The sequence below is a fragment of the Mirounga angustirostris genome, unplaced genomic scaffold (assembly GCF_029215605.1).
Source record: "Mirounga angustirostris isolate CCGP_5_RB_7025 unplaced genomic scaffold, mMirAng1.0.hap1 SCAF_6, whole genome shotgun sequence".
Taxonomy (NCBI): Eukaryota; Metazoa; Chordata; class Mammalia; order Carnivora; family Phocidae; genus Mirounga; species Mirounga angustirostris.
The window spans coordinates 103,257,665-103,279,143 of NW_026991714.1; the positions used below are offsets into that span (position 1 = coordinate 103,257,665).

The following is a 21,479-nucleotide window of genomic DNA, read 5'->3' on the forward strand; positions in this document are numbered from 1 at the left end:
TGTCATGTGCCTATTAACCTCTTCCCTCCCCCTCTGATTCCTCATTTCTCAAAATCAGTAAGTCTGTCAACCTCTTTTTCTCTGATGGACCTCCCTTTTAGAGTTTTCCATTTTTGTGCCCCAAACTGAACTGGTTGCGGTGGTAAGACTTTTTTTTTTTTTAAACAGGAGTTTTCCTTGAACTTCGCTGAGTCTGCTTCCTATACCTTGTATTGTCTTAATTGGTTTCGTGTGTGTGTGTGTGTGTGTGTGTGTGTGTGTGTAGCATAGCCTCAGTAGCTTCCTAAGAGAAAGAGTGCATGAATAAACATATAGTACATTTTTTTTAATCCTTGCATATGTGTGATGATCTTTAAAAATTTTTTTCCTTGGGCGCCTGGGTGGCTCAGTCGTTAAGCATCTGCCTTCAGCTCAGGTCATGATCCCAGGGTCCTGGGATCGAGCCCCACATCGGGCTCCCTGCTCAGCAGGGAGTCTGCTTCTCCCTCTGACCCTCTCCCCTCTCGTGCTCTCGCTCTCTATCTCATTCTCTCTCTCAAATAAATAAATAAATAAAATCTAAAAAAAAAAAAAAGCATTTGGGGTACCTGGGTGGCTCAGTTGGCTAAGTATCTGACTTCAGCTCAGGTGATGATCTCAGGGTCCTGGAATTGGCAGGTTCCCCACTCAGCGCTGAGTCTGCTTGTCCTCCTGCCCTTCCCCCTGCTTGTACTCTCTCTCAAATAAATAAATCTGAAAAAAAAATAGCTTTAATAAAGTTATTTATTGCTGTGTAACATGTTACCCCCAAAGTTGGCTGCTTAAAGTAACAAACATTTAGTGTCTCTCACAGTTTGTGAGGGTCAGGAATTGGAGAGTGTGGTGTAGCTGGGTGGTTCTTCCTTAGGGTCTTTGATCACGTTGCAGTCTCTTGGCCAGGGAGGCAGTCATTTCAGGGCTCAACTGTGGCTGGAGGATTTGCTTCCCAGCTGACTCATTATTGGCTGGCCTCAGTTTCTTTTTTCTTTTTTAAGATTTTATTTATTTATTTGACAGAGAGAGACACAGCAAGAGAGGGAACACAAGCAAGGGGAGTGGGAGAGGGAGAAGCAGGCTTCCTGCGGAGCAGAGCCCGATGTGGGGCTCGATCCCCAGACCCTGGGATCATGACCCGAGCCGAAGGCAGACGCTTAACGACTGAGCCACCCAGGCGCCCCTGGCCTCAGTTTCTTAAGAGCTTTTGAACTGAGGGCCTCAGTTCCTCATCTCATGGACCAACACATGATTTGAGAGAGAATCATTTTACCTAGATGGAAACTATCTCTTTTATAGCCTAATCTTAGAAGTGACATGCTGTCACTTTTGCCATATGCTACTGGTCATACAGACCAAACCTGGTATAATGGGGGAGGGCACTACACATGGATATGAAAAACAAGAAGCAGGGATCCTTGGCGGGAGAGAGGAGGGCAGAGGACACCCTGTGATAGGCAGCCTCCAGGATGGCTCCCATTGATCCCCTCCTCCTGGTATTCCCTTGAGTGGTCTCCTCCCACACTGTACCAGGGCTGAACTACATAAGGAATGGCATACAGCAAAAGTGTGATGATATGCTACTTGACAGATTAGGTTGTAAAAGATTGTGGTTTCCATCTTGGGTGTTCTCTGACTTGTTTGTGCACACACTTTTCTCTTTCTTTCTTTCTTTTGAATTACTCATTCTGGGGGAAGCTAGCTGCCATGTCTTGACAATTGAGCACCCTACGGAGAAAGCAACGTGGCTGGAGATGAGAGGTCTCTGCTCTACAGCCAGTGGGGAATGGAGACCTGCCAGCAGCTATGTACACGAGCTTAGAAGTGGATTCTCCATCCTCTTTTGAGCCCTGAGATGACTTGCAGCTCTAGCTGACAGCTTGAGTGTACCCTCATGAGAGACCTGGAGCCAGAATCAGTTAGCTAAGCCACTCCTGGATTCCGGACCCTTCAAAACTGTGTGGGATGATGAGTAGTGTTTTAATCTGCCACTTTTTTTTTTTTTTAAAGCATTTTTAAAAAGTTTTATTTATTTATTTGAGAGAGCGAGAGTGAGCATAAGCAGGGACGACAGGCAGAGGGAGAGAGAGAAGCAGGCTTCCTGCTGAGCAGGGAGCCTGACACGGGACTCGATCCCAGGACCCTGAGATCATGACCTGAGCCAAAGGCAAGATGCTTAACCTACTGAGCCTCCAGGAGCCACTCAGGAACCCCCTTTTTAAACTTTTTTTTTTAAAAAGATTTTATTTTTATTTATTCATTTATTTGAGAGAGAGCATGCTTGAGCGGGTGTTGGGGGGCAGGTAGGGTAGGGCTGAGGGAGAGAATCTCAAGCAGACTCTATGCAGAGCCCAGAATGGGGCTTAATTCTATAACCCTGAGATCATGACCTGAGTCAAGATCAAGAGTTGGATGCTTAACCGACTGAGCTACCCAGGTGCCCCTAATCTGCCAAGTTTTGGGTGAATTTGTTACATAGCCAAAGAACACTAATAAATAAAGCAAAAAAAAAAATTTTTTTTTTTCAAATACACACACACACATGGCCCATGCCCCACATTCAAAACCTCATCAAAAGGTTGGTATACATAGGTTGGGCTTGTTGACTGAGACTTTATTGTGGCTTGATTATACTTGATTTATACTTAAAGCCTGTTTTTAGGGGGTGACCCCTAAATTAATATCTGGAAGGCTATTCTCTGAGTCTGTTCAATTTCTTCACAGAAAAGTCTTCCAAGCCTGGCTGCTTTACTCTTAGAGTTGGACAGGGTAAAAGGGCTAAAGGTACCATAATAAAGCAGATGGTTTGATCTGTCCCTCCCTGTCTTTCCTGTTTTGCCTGTTGTCTCTTAGTTAAGAGATGCTTCTGTTTGGTTTCTTCAGAGAATAAATCTCTAATTTATTTTAGGAATTGTAAGTTGTTTTGGTGAGATGGTAGTCTGTTTCTCTAGTTTTAGCTCCATGTCTTATCCATTTCCTCTGAGACTTAGGGCTTCTCCTGGTAGATAGACAAGGCTTGCCTTTCATATATATATATATATATATATATATATATATATATATATATATATATATATATATATATATATATATTGCTTCTATCAGTTGCAATTGAGATTTTAATTTTTTCAGCTCAGCTAAGTTCCTCATTCGCTTTCATTCTTTTTTCTTTTCTTTTTTTTAAAGATTTTATTTTTTAAGTAATCTCTATACCCAGTGTAGGGCTTGAACTCACAACCCTAAGATCAAGAGTCTCAAGCTGTACTGACTGAGCCAGCCAGGCCCCCTTGCTCTCCTTTTTCTAAAGATTGGTAGAAACCTCATGGCCATTAATGCTTATATTACTATTATTTTAGATCCTGTAGATCTTTACCTTTTTTTTTTTGTACCTTTATTATTATTTTAACAGAGTTTTGGAAGTCAGAATAGATAGTCTTTCTGCCATGTTTAAGTGGAAGTCCAAGGGGTGTATGTGTGTTTGTGTGTAATATTTCACAATTATTATACATACGGTAGCAGGAAATATATAACTACAGATTCATAGAATTTTTGAGATGGATTGGAATTTGGAGATAACTTAATCTTTTTACTCATTTTACAACCAAGGAACAGGCTCAGAGAAGTTCCCTGTTTTGCCCATGATTATAGTTAGCAGTATAAGCCTAAGATGGAATCCGTATCTCTTGACCCTTATTCATTTCCTTTTCCACTATGTCACATTAACTACCTTTACTTCTTAACTAGATTATTAAATTATAATTTGTTTTAATTGATAATTAAAACATATTAAATTATAATTTGTTTTAATTGATAATTAAAACATATTATATGAATTAATAACTACATGCCAGGTTTTGGGAATTTTAAGTGAGTAGGCCTGGTTTCTACCTCGTAGAGCAATCACTGGATAAAAAAATGATTATTTAAATAAATAATTATTTACTTTTCTTAGGTTCAAATCATTTTTTTGTTGTTGTTGATTGCTGGCTTTATTCCCTAAGTATTTAATAATGTATATAATTTATATGATCTTATAATTTCTCAAACAAGCAGTGTATAGAATAAAAGACAGCTTTTTTCCCTTTAATTTACAGTTTCCTTTGATTTCTTAGCTCTCATTTACTTATTCTCTTCTGCTTCCTGCTTCCTAATTTCTTATTGAATGGAAGCTCAGGTTTATTTTTTGTTTTAATTTGTTTTTGAGAGAGAGAGCGTGGGCGTGAGCAGGGGGGGAGGGGCTGAGGGAAAGCTCTGTGCTCAGCACCCAGCCTGATACAGGCCTGGATGCCACGACCCTGAGATCTCAACCTGAGCTGAAATCAAGATTCGGCCGCTTAACTGACTGCACCACCCAGGAGCCCCCATACTAGGTTTATAATTAAATATCCATAGTATAAGCCTTGCATGCAGGGTTTAGAAGCATTATTGGGGAGAGACACAATTAGGGAAAATATCTTAGTAAATCTATTATATAGACAGTAAACTCTTGGTGTAAAGGAACTACACTGTATTTTTGGTACATGATAGCATAGTGCTGGGTACATGTTAGGTACTTGGGAAATAGCATCTGCCTGAAAAAAATCTTTTATGGAAAGTCCTTTTTAAAGTGGGATTTTAGGGGTGCCTGGGTAGCTCAGTTGGTTAAGCGGCCAACTAGGTTATGATCTCAGTGTCATGAGATTGAGCCCCACCTCAGGCTCCATGCTCAGCCGGGAGTCTGCTGAAGATTCTTCCTCTTCCTCCTTCTGCCCCAACCCCTGTGTATGCCCCCCACTTTTTTTCTCTCTCTCTCTCTCAAATCTTTAAAAAGCAATAAAGTGGGGTTTTAAGTGTTCATTATTTAAAGTTAATGAGGAAATTGATACTTTCTTTTTTTTGCCTCTAGATATATTTTTCATATAATGTGTTTGTCCAGCTTTCAGAGCAGTTTTTTAAAGAATCAGAACCATCATATGCTAATGATCTTTGCACGTTGGACTGAGCACCACAAAGAGTTGAATCTAGAGAAGGGCCATGGACGATCCATCTGAAAAACATTTAAGAGTATAGAGAAAAAGAGTATAGAGAAAAATAAGAATATAATAAATTTTAAAAATTATTATCTGATAAAAATAACATTTATTCAGCATATAGTAGGTGTATATGGTATCAGTTTAGTCCTCTTGACAACTTTATGAGGTAGGTATAGCTAAAAGAATAATTTAGATCTAAAGAAATTTGTTCATGTCCAAAAAACACATAAGTCATTGTACAGAGATTTGAAATACAGGTTTAATTGTAAAATTTGTATTCATTATTTTCTGCTACCTTACTATGGAAGTATTAATTTGGAAGTGAAAAATTCAATTATATGTCCAGATTTTTTTTGGTGTAAATTATGGTAGATATGTAAAGGTTTATAAATAAACTCAGTGAAATTGTGTTTTCCTTCAGTAGTGTATAGGTGAGAAAAATGTGTGTAAAATTAGCTCTAAAAATTGTTAATTTTTTTTTTTTTAAGAGCAAGAGCATGAGAGAGAGCTGAGAGAGAGCGAGAGCACAAATAGGGGCAAGGGGTAGAGGGAGAAGCAGACTCCCCACTGAGCATAGAGCCCAATGCAGGACTCGATCCCAGGACCCTGGGATCATGACCTGAGCCAAGGCAGACTCTTAAGCGACTGAGCCACCTAGGTGCCCTAATATTTAGTTTTATTTAGTGCATTAGAGTAGATTATAAGTCCTGTGTGAGAGATTGAAACACTCATCAATTCTCTTCTTGACTAAGTTTCAAAAACAATGCACTTCTTGTGTTGAGAGTTGGCATGTTGCCTACAAATGATTTGTTTCTGGAATAGAACAAGCGTTGCCATCATTCTGAAATAACAATTCGATAATTATTTGTACTTAAAAATTAAACTTCTTCTAGAATATCCTATTGTTTAAAGTTTATAAAGCCAGTTTTTTCCCCTGGAATAAAAAAAATGTAGGATCTTTATCTAACTGAAAGAAAAGCAGAATTAAGTTAGTCAGTTTTGATGTGTCCAATTTGCCAAAATAGAATAACTGAAAATAAGTAGGAAACGAGGCAGGAAGTAGGCTATTGAAAATAATATTTTCTAGCATATTGAAGGGACACATTGGGTGTGAGGGGAGGATAAAATGTGGAACATAGAAATACTTCCAGATGAGTGTTGACCTAATTATGGAGAGTAAAGGAAGAAGTATATTCAAAGGGAAGCAAAGGAATATATGACAGGTTTGGATTTTTCCTGACACTAGATAAATGCCATGGAAGTAAGAGGTATGAAGAGAATTAATGACATGGTAATTGGGAAGTAAAAATCATCACTAGAAATGAAAATAGTTTTAAGAAGGGAGATTAGAGTGGTTGAGGAAATATGTTTTTCTTACCAATCTAAATCTTTAATAATGCAGTCTGTACAAACCTTAGGTAGGTCTTGTTTAATGTAAGCATGAATGAAAGACATTACTTAATATTCACTCCAAAAATACTCAAGGTCGTAATAGTTGGTTGTAAATTTCAGTGCTGATTATTCAATACCAGAAATTTACAACTTGATTATTTGTATAAATCAAGATGAATTATGTCAATAAATGAATGTGTATTACGTTTGAAGTAAAACAATATTTGGAGTGTCAAGTGATACTCCATATGTAAGGTTAAAAGTTGTAATTGTTTTGCTTTAAAACTAATTATGAAATGCTCTGACACTTTTGTAGTTATTTCTTTATAAAGCTATTTTGAAATATTTTCTTGTAGAAGTTTTAACATTGATTTGTATATTTAGGTCTTCAGTTGAATTGATTTTTTGTTTATGATGTAAATTAGGGATCCAGTTATATATATTTTTTCCTCTTAAGGGAAATCAACTGTTGTATCACTGTATTGTGGATAGTCCTTTCTTTACCCACTGATCTGCAATGCCAATTTTTATTTATCTATTTTATTTATCCCAATTCTTTTTCCGCTTGTCTGTCTGTCCTTGAACTAATGCAGCTCTGTCTTTATTTTGTTACTACAGCTTTATAATAAATCTTGATGTTTGGTAGGGCAAGTCCCTACACTTTGTTCTTTTTTTTTTTTTTTTAAGATTTTATTTGGGGTGCCTCGGTGGCTCAGGTGGTTGGGCGTCTGCCTTCGGCTCAGGTCATGATCCCAGGGTCCTGGGATCGAGTCCCGCATTGGGCTCCCTGCTGGGCGGGGAGCCTGCTTCTCCCTCTGCCTCTGCCTCTCTCTCTCTCTCTCTCTCTCTCTGACTCTCATGAATAAATAAATAAAACATTAAAAAAAAAGATTTTATTTATTATTATTATTTTTTAAAAGATTTTATTTATTTATTTGAGAGAGAGAGAGTGAGAGAGAACATGAGAGGGGAGAGGGTCAGAGGGAGAAGCAGACTCCCCACTGAGCCTGGAGCCTGATGTGGGACTCGATCCTAGGATTCCAGGATCATAATCTGAGCGGAAGGCAGTTGCTTAACCAACTGAGCCACCCAGGCACCCGGATTTTATTTACTTATTTGACAGAAACACAGCGAGAGAGGGAACACAAGCAGGGGGAGTGGGAGAAGGAGAAGCAGGCTTCCCGCTGAGCAGGGAGTCCGATGTGGGGCTCGATGCGGGGGCTCAATCCCAGGACCCTGGGATTATGACCTGAGCCGAAGGCAGACGCCTAACGACTGAGCCACCCAGGCGCCCCTATCAATTGTTTTTAAAAATAAAAACATAAGAAAAAAATTTAATACAAAGAGCATAGTTCTATTTGTTTTAAGTGTAAATCTGGTTTAATTCTTTTTTTCAGCCTTCTGTAATTGAGTTATAATTCTCATTTAGTTTACTAATGAGAATTTAAAATATTATTTTCATAAACCTTGTAACTTTTTGCTATTATTTTCATTCTAACCCTGTGGTTTACCCTTTAATCTGTTTCTTTGTAAGCCTCTTAAATTTCAGCCGTAGTCTGAAACAGTGCTGTGGTGATTAACACTTTTGGCCTCCCCTTTTTTTCCTTTTGAATATATTTTGATATGTTTACTTTTTAATTGCTAGGACTAATTAAACATGTTTAAAATCTTGCCACACCCATACTGTCTATCTGATTGAATCTGCTAATTCTATAAAACTTTGCATGCTACTATTAGAATTCTAAGGACCATGTGGTAATATTGATAGATTTCTTGAAATTTTACTTGTTTAGTTCTCAGAGGGCAATCTTAGTTGCAAGTATTTATGGAATATTTTATTGTCATCCCACTATGTAGCAAGTCTTAGCTTGGCATTAACTCTTTGTGTGACGCTGGGTTTGCCATTTCATTTATGACTGGGCTGTTTCTGGACTTCACAGTATCTTCAAGGACATTCCTAGGTCTGAAATTTTATGTTATGCTAATCTTCAAGGAAAGCACATTTGAGTAAATAATGATTATTTCAGTCTCAAGGCCCAACCTTTATTACTGTTAGTTGCACACTACTGCTGTTCTAGCATATCTTAATGGTTATCTATCATGTATTAATACATTTTATTTATGTGTTCTGATATTTAATTATAAACCTAAGTAACAGTGCCATTTTCCCATTACCGATGGTGGGAATGCCATTACTGGATTTTATTCTTTTTTGCTTCAAGTGTGTCTTCCTTTAGCAGCTCAGACAGGGATGAAGGAAATTAATCGTCCTCCTCCTCTCCTACTTCTTCCCCTCTTCCCTTATTTCTGTCTTTTTCCTCTTCCTCTTTTCCTTCCTTCTCTCTTTCTTCCTATCCACTTCTCACCTGTTGCTGTCCATATTTATACAATAAAAATATTTAAATCAAATTTATTTAAAAAAACTTTATACGAGAAAAGTTTTGAACTAATCTTTGGAGGCTTAAATGTTCATTGGTTGAAAAATTAAAGTGAAAATTACATCCAGATGAATATTATGACCACATTCTTAAGTGCTATATGTATTTGTTTTTAATGTATTTTTTCTAATTTTAAAAGTAATTTGCTTATTATTTACATTTCAAAAAAGCACAAAGAAGAGAATAAAAATAATCTGTAATGTATATAATATTTTGGGAGTATATTGCCATTTTTCTTTTTTTTTTAAACTTAATCTTGAACCATTTCCCCATCGTGCTATCATTTACTGATTATAAATCTAATTTCTGTAGTATTTGCTTACAATTTTACTTTTCCATAAATACTGCTCTCATTGACATACTTGTACACAACACTCTGATGTTTTCTTGATGGAAATTTATAGTTATGCATTTGTTTCAAAACATGTGAACACTTTAAACTTCCTTCCCTTCCTATTTGAGCTAATTGAATTAGTCATTTTACAGAGGTGGAAACATTACAAGGAGGCGGGCAGAGGTGAGTATTTGTTCCATGTTCATGTGCTGGCACTTGAACACTTCGTGTATTATCTTATTTGATCCACATAGCAAACCTGTGGCATAGGTTGTTTCATCCTTCCTAGAGAAATTAAATGGCTTGCCCACTTCAAAAAGCTAATTAATGGCAGAATCGGGACAGTATCACAGGCCTTATTAGACTTTTAGTCTGTTCTTTCACTCAGATGTTGTCTGTGGAGGCTAGAGGCAGATAAAGAAGGCCTTCCCTGTGTTCTCCCCAGCTTCCTTATCTTTTGCTGATTGGATAAGTGCTTGTCTTTATCCTCTGGTAAATTTAGGCAGAAAAAAGATTGAAAACTGCCACTATACCATTTTGCAGTCTCTGGCTTTTTAGGGGCCATGTTTATGTTTGAATTTAAGAAATGCATATAAAAGCAGAACATCTATCTAATCATGTCTTTAGGAAACAAAACCCAACTAAAGAATAGGCTGTACTTACTATCATTTGGGTAGAAAGTTGACTCTGTCTCAAATAAATAAATAAAATCTTTAAAAAAAAAAAAAAAGGGCGCCTGGGTAGAAAGTTGAGCTATAGCTCTCTACTTTCGAATTCCTACTACGTTGAATTTACCCCTTGATGTTTACTAATTTAAAACATTGAGGGGCACCTGGCTGGCTCAGTAGGTAGAGCATGTGACTCTTGATCTCAGGGTTGTGAGTTCAAGCCCCACAGGTATGATGTAGATTACCTCCCAGAAATCAAGGGCAAAGTCCAGACATCTCTTTGGACAAGGCTGAAAGTAGGCTCCAAGCCTACTTAAAAAAATATAAAACTGAATGTTTAGAGAGTAAGTTAAATGTGATAGATTAAAAACACTATCTTCTGTCAACAGCAATTAGATTGGCAGAACAGGATATACTAAATGAAAATGAGAACTACATGTAATTATAATTCCACATGTAAATAAACATTCAACTGTACATTTCAGTGAGAAATAGCTTTACTTTTTTAGTAGGGGTTTTGGTCCTGATGATATATTTACCTTTACATTTATAATTTATACTTACTTTCAAAATAAATCTGAGGTGTTTCTTAGTTAAAACATAATTTTTACAATTATGGGTGTGTACTATTTCTTTGTGTACATTTTTAAGGTGTTTTGTAAACACCTTAAAATAAAGTTTTTAGGGGCGCCTGGGTGGCTCAGTTGTTAAGCGTCTGCCTTTGGCTCGGGTCATGATCCCAGAGTCCTGGGATCGAGCCCCACGTTGGGCTCACTGCTCGGCTGGAAGTCTGCTTCTCCCTCTCCCACTCCCCCTGCTTGTGTTCCGTTTCTTGCTGTCTTTCTCTCTCTGTCAAATAAATAAACAAAATCTTTAAAAAAAAATAAATGAAGTTTTTATTCCCTTATGAATAACCATCTATATAAAGTAAAGAGTTCGGTTATAGTTTATGAGCTTTGGAAATGTATTTAAATTGCATGGAGGAACAAATCACCTCTCTCTACTAGTGCCTTTTTTTTAATTTGCAAACTAAATCAATGCTCCATTTTGAAAGTTAGAATACTATTCTTTTAGGCAGAGAGATAATAAGTATAGGTTAATCTAGTGGCATTTCGTATAGTTATTAACCAACTGAAATTGGGTAAAGTGAGTATTAATAAGGGAAGGTTCTATGAAAAAAGTAGATCTAGATAGAAGTTTATGAATAAAGAAATACACGTACATACACGTCAGTGTATTTATGGACATATGTAAATAAATAAACATAAGCATATGTGTAGTAAAGATTTCAGCCTTATCCAAAGAGATGTCTGGACTTTGCCCTTGATTTCTGGGAGGTAATCTACATCATACCTGATGGAAGTGTCGTTTTGTTTAGGATAAGGGCTGGCTACACCCACAGAGTGGCCAGTTACATGATTAGGATTAGGCTTTGGGTCATCTGATATCGGTTGACCCGGAGACTGAAGTTAAACCACTTGGGCACTTAGTTGATCAATCATGCCTTTGTAATGAAGCCCCAATAAAAAATCTGGATGCTGAAGCTTGGGTGAACTTCCCTTGTTGGCAATCCTGCATACTACATTGTCACATATCAACCATGTGCTGTATTGTCAATACTGATGCCAGAATAGGCTTTGCATTTGGAACCCTCCCAGACACTGCCCCGTAGGGCTCTTCCCTTGGACTTTGACCTGTATCCTTTCCTTGTAATCTGTAACCAGGCGTATAATAGTTTTCAGTGAGTTCTGTAAGTCCTTCTAATGAATTACTGAATCAAAGGGTGGTTTTGGGAACCTCCTGAACTTGCAGTTGGTGTCAGAAGTGAGGATAGTATTGGGTGCTGTTTCCCCAAACCTTGCATTTTGGCTAACTTTGGATATTTATGTATGGTCCAGTTTCCTAAAATGCAGTGTGCAAGAGTCAAGGAAGAGATAAGGAAGATTAAATTGTTTTAAAAAATAAACCCAGCAAAGATGAAGAAAAATGAAAGTTATTGAGATATGATGAAAAGTTGCCTGGTATGGGGTAGGGGGAAATCAGATGAGAGAAAGAGATGCTATGGGAAGAGTAACCGCTTTGGAGTTTGGGATTAGGGAACTAATTTGCTTGGAGAATAGTTCAAAATGGATCTTGCACATTTATTCTTGAGGATCTGGAGAGGTACTCTGTGAATTAGGAGAGTAAAATTTCCCTTTTGGTGATCTGATAAAAATCAGGCTATCCTTGCTTGCTTCTTACCTATGTGGACCTTTTTATTTTTTCTGGCTTCCTTCACCATTCCCATCCTGAGACTTTTAAAAGGAAGGGTATTTTGTTTGTTTTATTTTGTTTTGTTTTAATGGGAAAGGAACAGAGAAAAGAGATGAAGTGGGGAAGGAAGAGAAAGTTGGGGAACAGGTAAAAGCTGTCCCTTTTTTGATTCTCTTAGGAAGGAGACTTGTCATTCAATGTTTTGTTTGAACACTGTACATTGTGCTTCACTTTATTGTAACCTTATCATACCACAAGCAGTTATTTTTATTCTGATTCACTTACCAAATCTCGAGGTCCTTAAGTGCAAGAAATGTTTGTTATTCTCTATCACTAGCCAACTGGAGAGGGAAAGTAACATTGATTGAGTTGCTATTGTGTATGTCCAAAACACTTCGCTAAGACATATCGTCAAATCCACTGGTTTCAAACTTAAACTTCCTCACTCATTAGGTTAATATTTATGATTTTTTTATTGTTATGTTAAATAAAACTGATAAACATTCTTTTAGTGGACTCTAAATACTGTAGGGGTTTGATACCTACCATCATTCATTTATTTAAAAAAATTTTTTTTACCGTCATCCATTTATAAAAAGACACAAACAAGCTCTTACTACTGAAAAATTTCATATTTCTTTCTCTGTTTAAATCTGCATTTCTGTTACACTTTTTACCACCAGATTTTATCCTTATGTAATGTATTTTTGTGCATGAATTATCTTTTTATGTAATATGCTATGCATATATTATGAATATAAACTGAATTTTAAAATAACTCCTAGTCATTAAATTATAATTAACATATACTTAGTAAGTAACATATACTTAGTAAAACAACATAAATGTATTAAAATTTTGTTAAATAATTATTAAACAAAACGTTTTATTGGAAACGCATCTTTTAATGAGGTGGGTGAAACTAATCTAGTTTTTTTCATTTAGTTCAACTTTTCTTGGATAATAATACTCAGTGTTGCTCAGCATCATTTTTATTTCCCTTTTTTTCTTTTAGAAATGTGAAGAGGTTCAGGATAGGCACCCCCTCAGAATGTGCCACTTCAACATGTGGATTATTTTGAGTTGATGGCACTTCAGACCCTGTGGGCTCATGAGAAACTATTGTCCCTCCCTTAACCGCACAGAAGCATCTAAATTGGGGATCTTTCCCAGAATAAGGTTGTTAACAGCGATAAATTATATCTGAGCGACACATTTATATGCTAGGGCAAACATCTAATTACCACACATTTTTTTTTTTTTTAATAGAGAGGGAGGGAGAGAGAGAGACAGAGAGAGAGAAAGGGAGATCAGGGAGGGGCAGAGGGAGAAGGAGACAGAGAGAAACCTAAGCAGGCTCCATGCTCAGCGGGGAGCCCTCCATCTCACCATGCTGAGGTCATGAAACGAAATCAAGAGTCAGATGTTTAACCAACTGAACCAGCCAGGTGCCCCGCCCCAAACATCTCTTATCGCCTTGTAAAGTGCATTCCTTTCCTTGAAATCCCAGGCCCCTACCCCCTTCTCCTTATTTCAGAGTGATACATATACCTCATTTTGTTTGACTGTCTTTGGGATTTCCATGTCTGTGGATTCCCCATGTATACGCCTATTAAATTTGATTTTCTCCTGTTAATCTGTCAATTTGATTCTTAATCCAGCTAGAAGGACCTTGAAGGGGACAGGAGTTCTTGTTCCCTGAGAAAGGGATGAGGAATTCTTGCTTCCTGACAGGTGGAAGTGCTGAGAGGTGTGTTCACATAAGTAATTGGATGGTAATTGAGCAGTTTTAGTTCAGCTGTATCACTCAATTGTTTGAGCTTCTCTATTATCAAATTATCTATCATCAAAAATTATTTTTATTTGCCTATCAGCTGATTATTTTATTAGGTCCTTTTTCAGTGTTGTTAGAAGCAAAGAATTAGAAACCACCTGACTTTCCAGTCATTAGAGCCATTAGACATGCATTTCTAGGAAATACACCAAAAAAGCCTTTAGGAAGGTTTCCTAAATAACTAGTAATTGTATCTGTTAGTGTTTTACTTATAGGCATATGTTTACCTAAACATTTTAGGAGATGCTAGGGAAAGTTAAATATTGTTGATTTCAATGTACCTATGTCAAAAGGATTTTTCTTGAGAAAATGTTTTTATTGAGTGCCTCAAACAGGTGTTAGTCAAAATCATTCATTCAGTTGAAGACCATTGTCTGCCTTGGAATCATTGGTAAAATTGTTCTGCATTGTCAAACAAATCAGATTTACTTTCATGATAAAAAAAAGTCTGGCTTCATTTTTCAGTTCACATAAATGATTTGACTTGTGTTTCTGTGACAACCACGTTCTGATATTTAATCCTCAGTAGATAAATGAGAGACAAGGAAACGGGGCGCCTGGGTGGCTCAGTCATTAAGCGTCTGCCTTTGGTTCAGGTCATGATCCCAGGGTCCTGGGATTGAGCCCCGCATTGGGCTCCCTGCTCGGGGGGAAGCCTGTTTCTCCCTCTCCCACTCCCCCTGCTTGTGTCCCGTCTCTCACTGTGTCTCTCTCTGTCAAATAAAAAATAATCTTAAAAAAAAAAAAAAGACAAGGAACCTTGTTTTAAATTTGTTGCTTGGAGGGAATAAGTTGACACTCTCATGTTTTTTATTGGAAACTCTCGTAGTTTTGCTTCATAGGACTCTTCCTGACAACGAATGCATTCTTTGATCATGTACATGGGTTGGAAAAGATAAACTTTTTAAAGAAAAGTGTAATCAACTTGTGCCCCATTCCATAATGTATCTGAAAATAGAGCATCCTGTGACACACGGTTTCCCATTTATAATTTGTAGCTTCATTCTCTACAGAAATAATGTATCAAACAGTAATCCCTGTAGTCAGTTTATGGTACTTCACTTAAAGAGGCTTTGCAGACAAAAATATTATGAACCATTCATTTCTTGTTTAGCACTTAAGAGCTTTTTATATACCCCAGCCATTGCAGTACAGTTGTATTCAAGATGCCATTCTTTTTTTAGAGTGGGTAAAGGTACTTGTGAGAGAAGAGGCAAGAGAGGAGAATCTGCATGTTTCCACTTGGACCTCTGACCCATTGTCAGGCAGCTTAGTTTTTAGGAAAGGGTTGAATACAAGTGGAAATTGAAGACTCGGGAATTGCCATTTGTTGTTTATTTTTTTTTCTGTGTACTCCTCAGAAATCTGTTTACCTTTAGCATGACAAATGTATGGTAAATTGGAAGATACCTGTTCTAATATTTATAGCAACCTCTGTTTTATAGACAGGGAATGTGAGACTTAAATGAAATAATTGCCTGTGGTCATTAAGCTAATAAATGGTTTAGTCAAGGAACTCCAAAACTTCTATGTCATACTACCTAGGACATAGTGTGGTACACAGATTTTTACTATGTATTTAATGAATAAATAACTGCGTATTGTTTTGTGAACTCTTAAATAATTATTGTGGTAGTTTCTTGAATTTTGAACTGCTGGATGAATGTAACACCACAGATTATTCACTACAGAAAACTACTAAAGATACCTTGTGTTTTCGAAGGTCAGGTTGATCCTACTTCAGTTCTTTGGAAGGTGTCTGTGGAAGTGATTAATAGAACAACAAGGAACTTATTTATTTATTTTTTTTTTTAAAGATTTTTAACAAACTCTTGTGTTGAGGGCTGACTTTCAATAGATCGCAGCGAGGGAGCTGCTCTGCTACGTACGAAACCCCGAGAACAACAAGGAACTTAGGCATTAATGTTTTATCAGTGAAGACAGAGACTTGTAACACTGTGGTAGTGCTTGTTTGATAAGGGTTAACTGACTGTATGTTGATTGATAACCATAGTGAGATGTCCATGAGGCAAACATATTTCTATGTTTATATGACCAGTATTTTTTTGTTTTCTGTGTTACAGGTATTCTCTTAAGCCAAATGACCAAATCTTGGCTGAAGACAAACACAAGGAATTGTAAGTACATTAAACCCTAGGTGGTACATAGTTTACTCTATGGAGATGTATGTAAACAATCTGATTTTTAAAATTATATAAAATATAAAGATGCAGTTAACACTGTGAGCTTGATTCTAGTAAGATTAGGATAATTTACCTTACAAACAGTTAACATGGGAAATAGTTTTTCCTGCATGCACGTTAAAACATGTAGTATTTGTATTCCATCATCTAGACTAAGGGCATATTGGGAAATATGTAATTTCATGATCTTACCCCAGATAAAATATTAAATTGTTGTTAATTTTGGCTTTTACTCAGTTGACTTCCTCACCCTCATGCTTAAGATGGTGAAATATAATTTTGTTTCTTTATGAAAAGGTAAATGCCTAGTATTGATTGGCATTAGGCAGAACACTTTAAATATGAAGTTTGAAATATGAACAAACTTTTGTTCCTTTTAAAAATTTTAATGTTCTTAGGGTTCTTTCAGATAAAAATAACTTGAACATATGATTCCGGGATCCCTCCATGGCTGTATTTTTGCTCTGTTGTAGTATTTAAAAGATTAATACTTCATAGGAACTTTGAGGTTTATTTAAAAATGACAGGTTTGGGAATTTTAAAAATTCATCTTAATCTTTTCAGTATCACGACAATGTCCAAAGAGGACAGCTAAAAATGAATTTATACGCTTCTATTTTCTAGTTAGTCTACTTTCTTTTTCCTATTGTACAGTAAGAAAGTTTTGATGACCTGAATTATTTTGCAAACACCTAAGGTCAGATAATACTGTAGAATTAAGAATTTGAGGAATCTGTGGCTGGCTATACACCTTCACGTTGGATCACACTTATTCTTGATAATACTTAAGGTTCTATCCAATTAATAAATATATTGGTGAATTTCACATGCTTGCTTGGGGATTTCCCTAATGTTTGACACTCCCTAATGTTAAAGATATTTTAACATTGAACTCAGGTCCCTTATGGTTTAGTTTAATACAGTCTTCAATTTGTATACATCTGTATGGAGAATAACTTTTTTTTTGCTAGAGTCCTTCAAGACTATTATTTTTAGGCACAGCATAGGGAATATAGTCAATGATATTGTAATACCATTGTGTGGTGAGAGATGGTAGCTACACTTGTGATGAGAATAGAAAAACATATAGGGGTGCCTGGGTGGCTCAGTCGTTAAGCGTCTGCCTTCAGCTCAGGTCGTGATCCCAGGGTCCTGGGATCGAGCCCCGCATCGGGCTCCCTGCTTGGGGGGGGGGGGGGAAGCCTGCTTCTCCCTCTCCCACTCCCCCTGCTTGTGTTCTCTCTCTCTCGCTGTGTCTCTCTCTGTCAAATAAATGAATAAAAAATCTTTAAAAAAAAAAAAAGAAAAACATATAAAGGTGTTGTGTCACTATGTTGTACTGAAACTAATGTAACATTGTGTGTCAACTATACTCAAATAAAAAGTCCACACAACAAAATATTTTTTTCTCAAGGTTATATAATGATTTTTAAAAATACTATTTAAACTTTTTAGAAACCTTTTCCAAATTATTTTATTTCTTCTTTCGTATTGAAGACATTGTAATAAGTGTTAATCTTAAAATGGTAGGACCCATGTGTAGGGAGATGATTTCTTCGAGTTCTTACAGTTGATATATCCCATTGTTATGCTAGCTTTTCAGTTTTCATATTTTGTTTTATCCTCATTTGATTATAATCTCCATAGTGGTTTGTCAAGTATATTGTCAAGAAATTTTATTCAGTTTCTTTCCTTACTGCCAAGTATAATCAATGAGGGTAGTGACTAAGTTCCTGTTAAAGTATTAATTAATTCCAAAAAAAAGTATTATTGAATTCTAATTAAAAACTCAAGGGATTGGGGTGCCTGGGTGGCTCAGTCTGTTAAATGACTGCCTTCTGCTCTGGTCATGATCCCAGGGTCCTGGGATGAAGCCCTGCGTCATCCTTCGGGCTCCCTGCTCAGTGGGGAGTCTGTTTCTCTTTCTCCCTCTGCCACTCCCACCTGCTTATGTGTGTGCTCATGTTCGCTCTCTTGCTTGCTCGCTCTCTCAAATAAGTACAATCTTAAAAAAAAAAAGACCTTAGATAGTGCGGTCTTGTCTCATTAACAGTATCAAGTATAAAACATATTGGTTCAGTGTCAATAACATGTCCTTTTCCAGGATTTTCTTTCTTTTTTTTCAGGCTACTTGGAACATCTTCTGGATTTGATTGTTACATACCTGTTCTTATCATTCTTCTTGCAGATTTCTATTCCTCTTTGAATATGCTATATAGTAATTATTTTATAAATTAACATCTATCACTAAGATTATATTGGAGTTACTCTTTTTGGCCGTGTGTTAACGTTCACTCTGAGGAAAATGAGTATTGTCCCTGGTCTTTGCTAGCTGTGTTCGAAATGGGTATCATTGGTCACACCAGAGACTGGGAGGAAAAGGTAGATATTTAATGTAAACTTGCAATAATTATTAGAAAATCTCTTCAGGGTATGTAGTCTTATGGTAGGTTAATAGCTCAAATTTTACATTAAATTGCTTTGGAAAAGAAAATTGTATATAGTGTTATGACAAGAAAAATGCATTTAGATTATTAGACCTTTTCTGTTATCACTGCTTAAAAAGCAATAAAAAATTACATTCTCTAGGTTACTCTTTGCTTTACTTATTTCAATTAAAAAGGTGGTGGAAAGGGGTCTAGAACCTTGTCAGTGGCCACGTGACTTGTGTCTTAACATTTAATATATACACATTTTACAGAAAACACAAATTTTGCCAGCCATTTTAAAATGGGAGCTACTGTACAACTGGGTTTTTCTTAAATGATATTATTTTTCCTGTGCAATTAAAGTAACTCTGTGGAATATTATGCAGTTATTAAAATGTTTTTAGAAAAAGATTTAATATCATGATTAAGTGGGTGAAAAAGCTAGCTTATACATATCCTAGAGTGAAATCACAGAATAGTAGACTTTTGGGTGACTGCATTATGGATGAGTTTTATTTTCTTCTTTGTACTTTATGTGTATTTTATTTATTTATTAAAAAATTTATTTATTAAAAAATTGCAAGAGTCAGTAACTGATTAAAAAGAACTCAATAGCTTTATCAAGACTCAATGACTTCTCTTTCACTACCTATCTACCTATAACCAATAACTAGAATAAAATAGCTGCTGCTTCACTTGTACCGCCCAGATTGTACACAAAAAAAATTTTTTTTTTTTTTTTTTTGTGGTTAATCCTAATCTGAAACCATACAGAGAAGGAAATGCTGGGAAATACAGTTCTGTTGACACAGTATAAAATTTACCACACTTGGATTAATCATTTAGTTTTCTGAATTTAATGTCTTTATTTGTGAAATGGTGATAATTCCATGTTTAATACGTTAAATGAGGATTAGGTGAAATTATATATGTAAAAAAGTTTTTGAACTATGAAAAGGTTATATAAAGTTACTTGTGTGATGTAAGTTTTTGTGAGTGTGATGTTTATGAAAACTCGAACTGGCTTCTGCTCTTGGAGTAGCTGCCTCTCAAATATTATGGTGGGATTAGCTTAGTGCTTTGCTATTTTATTATTATTCATTAATAAGCAAATGATTTCTTTAATTAGCTACTTTTCTTTTAGTCTATTCAGTAATCCCATTGTATAGTTTCTGAGTTTCTAGCCTGAAATTCTTTAGGCAGAAAGTGCTAATGGACTTCTTTGTTCTCTCTTTGTTGTTTAAAATTTATTATTATCATTATTATTATTATTATTTTTTTTTTCTCTATCTCTGATGTTTTGGGTGGAACGGTGAGGTGTTCCCTGAAACTTTATCCAGAGCATTTTAGTCTAAGTGTAGTTCATCCATCCTTTGTCCTTGAAAACATTTTCTTTACTAACTATACTTACTGATTTATTTTGGGAAAGTATGAATGATTAAATAACACTTATGTATTAAAAAACAAGGAAAAGAGGGCCTTCTTTCAGTTACTTTTGTGCTTTAATTTAATCCTCACAGCAATCCTAGAATGTAAATATTATAATCATTCCCAGGAAACAGGCTTGGAACAATTCCATAACTTGTCTTATAGTAGAAAAGGATAGACTGTGATTTGATTTCAGGTCTATTTTATTGCTTTGTACCTTGCTAAATTCAGTGACTTAGGAGAAATAATATTTACTCTTTTGGGAGAAATAATATTTAAAATGAACATACCTACTTCACAAAGTATTTAAAGGTACTTGTGATGGATATTATATTTCATAAGTTTTAATATGGTTTAGTATAAATATGCCATAATTTGTAGGTAATACTGTATTTTGGGGGGTTGTTAATGTCTAAGGTAAAATCTTAGATAATCTGAGTTCATGTTGATGAATGGAAATCTGATATTTCTAAATGACTAGGTCTTTTCTTGAAGTTCAGTGTACTGTAACTTTATTCTTAGTGATGCTAACTCCCTCTGTGGAACTTCATTATGATTGCAACTTGACTTGTTCGATTATTTAGCAAAATGATTGAAACATTTAGGATAGATTTTAAATTTTTCTTGTAAAATTTTACTTTATATCCTAATAATTCCAAGTGCTTTTCTTGTTAAAATATTACTTTTATAAAAATGTCTCACCTCGTATATATTGAATTTTAATAGTACATGCGAAATGAAACCACCTTCCTCAAACGTTCCTACAACTTTTATGCTTTTTTGTTTGGGAAAGCCATAAATACTTGCAAGTTCTAGGTCTGTAGCTCTGTGTTAGGTTAGACAGGAGATTAGAAAAAAGTCTAATGGAAGATTTGGAAAAAAAGATTGTTTTGGAGTTTGAATTTTGAATTTATGGATTTTTAGTTTCTCAGTGTTGAATTGGGTGAGAAAATGTTCATTGAAGGATTTTTTTTGGTTTTTTTTTTGGTCTTGTTGAAAAGAGACAAAATTTCTGCTTGGTAGAAAGAGCAAAGAGAGATAACTTAGTAGGATCCTGAAATTCAACAAGAAATGTAGGAAATACCTTTCACATATATAATTTCTGTAAATTTATGCTCTTGCAAAGAAAATTCTTTGTTAACAAATCCTATTACTGATTTCCCTTTGCAAGAGTGTGTCTGTTTCTTCTGCCACTGCTTTTTCTCCTTTGTTTCCCAAACTATTTTATATTTAAATATTAAATTGTATAATTACTTTTTCAAAGATACTTTCCATTCTAGAATGCGGGCAGAGGGAATATGATTGGCTTCCAAAATGGAATTTAGAAAAATGGGCAAACTGACATCAACCATAACTAGGGACTAAAATATAAGTAATGAAGATAGGAAAGCACTAAAGTATATGTGCTCTTTGAATTTATAAAAATTTAACTATATGAACATAATAAAAAATACAAATGTAAAAAAAAATTTAAC

At 35.7% G+C, this 21,479-nt stretch overlaps 1 protein-coding gene across 6 annotated transcripts in view; it reads left to right on the forward strand.

Moving 5' to 3' along the window:
* Positions 1-21,479, forward strand: part of ADK (adenosine kinase) — a 508,350-nt gene that overhangs the window by 47,123 nt on the left and 439,748 nt on the right. For 5 of the 6 annotated variants that reach the window (XM_045878144.3, XM_054508227.2, XM_045878147.3 and 2 more), the window contains one exon: positions 16,028-16,081. The exons of the other annotated variant lie outside the window; for it this stretch is intronic. In XM_045878144.3, coding sequence (XP_045734100.1) covers positions 16,028-16,081 — 54 coding nt within the window. The remainder of the gene's footprint in view (positions 1-16,027; positions 16,082-21,479) is intronic. 6 annotated transcript variants of the gene reach the window in all.